The 6,000-nt window shown below is 43.5% G+C and overlaps 1 protein-coding gene across 1 annotated transcript in view; it reads left to right on the plus strand.

Moving 5' to 3' along the window:
- Positions 1-5,351, plus strand: part of fto (FTO alpha-ketoglutarate dependent dioxygenase) — a 57,110-nt gene extending 51,759 nt beyond the window's left edge. The window contains exon 8 of the mRNA XM_061068057.1: positions 4,997-5,351. Within this exon, the coding sequence (XP_060924040.1) occupies positions 4,997-5,125 (129 nt within the window). The 3' untranslated portion in view covers positions 5,126-5,351. The remainder of the gene's footprint in view (positions 1-4,996) is intronic.
- The last annotated feature ends 649 nt before the right edge of the window (positions 5,352-6,000 follow it).

Consider the following 6,000-nt stretch of genomic DNA (forward strand, 5'->3'; position numbering starts at 1 on the left):
TTGTATTAGGGGGGGATGGAGACAGCTAGGAGTCTGCCAAACTCCCACTCCTAAGACCTATGAAATCAGATGTCAGAGCGGCTGAGCTTAAATCTGTGGCAGCAGATGTCAGTGGAGTGTCTGGAGATGTGCTGGCCATATAGATGGGCTACAGGAAGTCAGGTTAGGGAGGAATGACAGCAAGGGATGTTGGACTATGAATAATTCATTTTACAAATCTCATGTAATTGCTGTGGTTGAAAAAAGTTGCTCTCTGTCCAGGATATTAGGGTATTTGCCAAAGTCATTCAGCCGGTGTTATTCTTAGATGTTAATCGGTCTTTTAGCTAATGGCTTAAATGAAAATCGTCAGAGCTCTCAGTGTCCTGGGGACCAAGTTGAATTCTCCCTGATCTTGAAGATTTGGTAGAGGTTATAGACAAGGCTTGAGACAAGTATGAAGCCAAAGACAATGTTGTCCGCTGTTTTTCTTTCTTTATAATTAATATCTGTACTGCATAGCAAAGTCCATTTGGATTAACCATCCCATGTCCCAAATGTGTTAAATTTAGCACTTTTGCCTCACAGCATGAGGGTTGGTATCCCGGTTTGGCCACGAGTTTGCATGTTCACCCGATGTCTGTGTGGGTTTTCTACGTACTGGCTTCCTCCCACAGTCCAAAGACATGCAGATTGGGGCTAGGTTAAATTGACACTCTAAATTGACAGTAGATGTGAGTGTGTGTTTGTTTTCTCTATATATTGGCCCTGCAATTCGCCGGCAACCTGTTTAGTGTGGACTCGGCCTCTTTCCCAATGTCACCTGGGATTGCCTCCTGATCCACCTGTGACCCTCAAAAGAGTGGTAGTACAGATAAAGGATGGATGGATGGGCAGTTTGGTCCAGGCCACATGATTAACAGCATCCTCTGCAGCTGAAAATAACTTAATTTAACCATCTCTCACTCCCTATAGAGAAACATAGTCTTGATTATATTGGCTCCTAAACATGGTAAATTTTAACTTTTTATGTAGTGAGCTGATTTTCCGAGGTTTCAAGTTCTTGCTTCCTATTTCTATGATTTAAAGGCCCCCGGTGGCGGTTCAGCAGTCACAAACACTAGAACACATTACTAGTTAGGGCCACGCCTGCCTCCATATGGGCACACAGACGTGTTGGCACACACAGAGACAGGGGAGTCTGCTGGCCTGTTGCTGGGCCTGTTACACATGCTAATGTCAGGGCGGCAGAGGTTGCCAGTCTGATGGACAGAGGTGCACTTACTGCAGGAGCGGAGGCACCATGGTGGCAAATTAACATCATCCACCGGCTAGAATGTTTGGTGTTACTTTTACATTTGTTTACCACCTGCCTTTTTTTTAGGGAACCATCCATCGTTTGGAAAGTCTATAATCTGTGCTAAAAATCACTCCTCTGGCTTGAAATGGTAAATAAGGGAGGTCAATTTGGGGATTTGCAAGTGTTTGTGGCCTGCAGGCGTAAAAAGTTGTCTTATATAACTGAGTGCCAGTGAGCGAAAGAGTGCTCTGGGTCCCCCTGAAAATGCTGGTCTGAAGTCAGCTAAGACATTTCACAAGGTGTTAATAGCTTCTCAGACACTGTGGTGCTCAGCTAGTAGCTTTGTTTTATGGAGTGTAAACCTTCACTTTGGCATGCATCTTTTTTTAACCCTCCTGCCATTGAGCACTTGTTTCTTTGCTATCATGTGAGCCGTGACAGATGTTATATAAAGTTTAAAGGCATGTACACCATATTGCACTGAGTGTATCAACCATCTTCCCAGTTCTGTTACCCTGCGTTGAGTGAATGACATGTTGTTATGTGAAAGAATAGACAGATGCTTGTTGGTGTTAAGATACAGTCCTGGCTTGAGGTGTTAGTGAGCCGCCCCAGGCTGCCCTCAAGCCAGCCTTCGCTTAGAACGCTATCATCACTACTCTCCACCAACGAAAATATCACCTAGGCCTATAGCTGCGTGTTTGTTTACCTACCCTCCTTCTGCACAGCACCAGAAATGTTTATGCCCATCTGTAGTAAAATAGACAAGGTTGAGTTTGGTGGTCTGGGGACCAGGGGTTGGGGGCACCTAGGTCCTCCATGTCCTCTTGTTCACCTCGGGATGTGGCCTGGGTCAGGGGGACATCTGTGGTCAGCGTCAGGCTGAGAGAGGTGGAGGCTGAGGACAGCTACTGTCATCGAGGGGTAAATAGGAGGAAAGAGGGGGCTGATTATTGAGAACACAGACCCACAGACAAAGAGCTGTAGTCCGGGCAGAGCTGACTGAGGCCTGGCTTGACCAGTAAACAACCGGTGGGGTGGCTGAATGGCCTCGGGATCAGCCTGGGGCTAAACCTGAAGATCTCTCTCAGCAGCAGCTCTTCTAAACACAAGATCAGACAAACACACACACACACACTCTGGCATGTAAACACACACAAATAGGAGGTTTGGCAACACACATGCCAAGTATTAATGGCACACACATCCTCTTAAAGATGAGCTGGGAACAAATGGCTTTTGCATACAAACCACTCCCAAACCACAAGCCATCACCTGTGAGGTAAATGGAAGAGGAGGTGTGTTTGCAGGGGTTAAGATCTATTGTGTTGTCTTAATCATCATTGAGTTGGGACAAATACCTTGAACAAAAGGCGATGATATACACATACAACGTTTAAAATATAAGTAAATTAATTATTATTTGAGTGGCTAGGTGCATTGTTTGCACTGTTCCATAGCAGTAGGGTTTCCGGTCCGAATCCTGGCTCTGGGAATGTTAATCTTTGTCTGTGTGCTGGTCCTGCGATACGTTTGCCACCTGTCCAGGATGCACCCTGTCTCTCGCCCGATGTCAGCTGGGATTGGCTCCAGCTCCTACCTTCAGAAGAATAGCTGTATAGATAATGGATGGTTGGATTATTTTGGTCGCTGAAATTTTGAGTTACTTTCAACCCATTTAAAGCTAAAGGTCTGTTCTGTCTTTCATTTCTTGCACCTTGTTCTGTTCCCAGACCAGTTTTTAGAGAGACAGCTGAGGCTGGCACGTCAGAGCACGTCTCAGATTAACTTCGAATCACTTGCTCTTCAGTGCTGTGCTTGAACCACTGAAACTGTGCTACATGGCCAGCGTAGCAATATGATGTCTTCCAACTGAGACAGTGATACAGTCTGAATGCACTTTCTGGCACTTTCTGAGCCTGTCACTCATCCCAGGAGGACGCGGCTTGATCCAAACCAAAAGGTACAGTTTCCATAGGCAGGCGACCGACCCTGCTTCCTCCTGGTCACCGTAATCTGTGGTGTCTCCTCATAGTCAGGTGTAATCAGTCACTCGCCGCCATATGTTTTGACACCTGTCCTGTGCGGTGTGGAAGAAGTAAGCATATTACACTGTCGGCAAATCACACCCCTCTCCTTTCGGAAACACACACAGGCAGACAGTCAAACCTATCTTCACATGAATTAAGACAGACAGGTGGATTGTCGGAAAGGGATTAAAAAAGAGGGAGAGAGGAAGAAATGAAGGTTCCTTTACATTGTAGGTTTTTTGAAAAGAGGGTTGGATGACTGGGGAGGTGAGTGACTGTTAATGGGAAGAAATGAACACGCTCGACTGGTAGATGTGACAGGAAGAGACTGTTCTTAACAAGGCGTCAGAGTCAGTCAGAGTTACAGATCCATCACTTCTCCGAGGCAAGGGGAAGGGGAGGAGGGGGTGGGAGACATTTAAGGATATTCAGAGAGGGAGCGAGTTTGTGAAGGGTAGAGAAGAAGAGGGAGACGGTGAGGGGAAAGAGGGATTTGAGTGTGGCTGACAGCACTGCATTTAATTTGGGCTGCCAGATCCTTTTTCATTTGACTCCCTCTCAACCAGCTTAGAGGCTGCAGAGGACTTGGAGGCGAAGGTTTGCCAGGATGTCTCAGATTAGCACTGATGTGCCACGTCACACTTTAAGCCGGCCTGTAATTCATGTTCAACAGGGGGATACTCACACATTACACTCTGCTGTGCAGGACGTGATTAATTGACTCACACTCTAATATTGGGTGTAATTTGCCCGTCCTCTGATGTGAAACTGACTTTATACTAGACTTACTGTATGTCGCCGTCCCAGGGATGTTATAATGGAGTCTTGGCTCAGAGCTATGTAATTTCTAAACTGAGGAGAGAAGCTCAAGGATGGAGGGAATAGCTTCAGGTTGTCTTTCCGCTCAACGCACTTTATTATTTAGAGGGAGATTTAATAGAGCCAAGTAGTAATGTGTCTTGCTCAAGTGTGCAGCGGGAGGTAAAACAACCAGTATGGGTTGAGCCACTGTATAAAGAAAGCTGTTTTCTTCTGTATCAGACTTGGAAAAAAAAGGTGAGCTAAGTGGCATTTACGGCATTTTCACAAATGAAGGTTTGGACCATGGTCTTAACCAAGGTTCATGTCTTTTACATGGTTTCCAGTTAGTTTTGGTTTCACAGTGCAATTGAGGTAGTAGACTTAAGACTTTTTATATACTGTACGAATAACCTGTTGCCATCATCTATGTGGGCTGTGTCTGTACTTTTGAGTTAAGAGCTTATACAATTTTAATCTTTCCATGTGAGTGGGGAACTAGTTCACTTCATTAATGTTGTTGCCAGTGTAATATCAGTGTGTTATTACTACCAGCACAATGAACATCCTCTTCGGTCAAACCAATCATTGGAAGCAAAGACTATAAGCAATCCTGTAAGAGGCTTCTGCTTCATTATTTTTCAATCATCTCAACCTTCTGCAATTGGTAGGAAAGAGGTGTTCAGAAAAAAAAATCACACTGCAAACAAAACGAATAATGGTTTGATCTGGACTGAGACCTCTTTTGGTCTGACTAAGTTTTGGTCTGCTGTTCTGTTCTGTCGTCTGAGGCTTGGACCAAACAACGAAGGAGTGAAAGCAGCCTTGACCATCTTTTGAATCAGTTCAGCATATGCATCTATTTCCTACTTTGTACTTCTCTTTTCAGACAATGCTCTCCCTGGCCACGCTGGAGGAGGAGGGCACTGCAGGGGAGGGACGGAGGGAGATGGCAGAGACCCTGCTGTCGGCCTTGACGGACAGACACCAGCAAAGACAGACATGGAGAGACAGGTAACACAGTGTAACACCAACTCTGGCAACTTAGTTCCCTCGTATTGGACGTGAAAAATAACTCTCACATGACAGATGTGATTGAGAGGTAAAGTAAGACCCTGAAACACGGGCACTGTCACATTAACAAAATGTAAACATCATCATAGAAATCAAGTTATTCTACATAATATGTAAATTCCTATATAGTATTTTGCTTTACATTGTCATATATTCATATATTTTGCTTTGGGCTGCTCAGAAAATAGTGTTAACTTGTACTTTGTCTACTTTTGTTACCATGATTTGCACAAAGCAATATAATAAATGCTTTATAGAAAATACAGAAATGTTTTGTTATATCTGGTCTATAATATATAAAGTGTAGTTTTTACATGCACCATTAAATATATATATATAGGTTAAATAATCAAATATTACATTACATTTCAAATAGTTCCATAAATTGTTGAAACTGAAACTAAACAATGTCTTCACAACAGTCTCAGAATAAATAACATAGGCAAGATCATAATAATGTTCAGCAATAAACACATTGCTAATCAATTTGACTCAGATTTTACTCAAGTGAAATTTGATTAACTTTAATGATTTCATAGGGGTGAATGGTCAAAGCCTACAACGTGAATAGATTACACAGACTTCAATAACCATTAAAAAAACAGAAGCCAATTTTGTATTAATAGCCTCTTACCAATTAAGAAAAATGGGACACAACCAAACTTTGATGCATACATGCTGTTTGGTTTGACCTAACAGGACATGTAACAGGCAAGAGTAGTTGTTCATTGTACTCTGTAGCACCAGAGTTATTGTGTATTGTGTCTGCTCATGTACAAGTTTTACTAAACCTGTGGGGACTGATCCAGCTGTGATCAC

Source organism: Limanda limanda, chromosome 3, assembly GCF_963576545.1.
Source record: "Limanda limanda chromosome 3, fLimLim1.1, whole genome shotgun sequence".
Lineage (NCBI taxonomy): Eukaryota > Metazoa > Chordata > Actinopteri > Pleuronectiformes > Pleuronectidae > Limanda > Limanda limanda.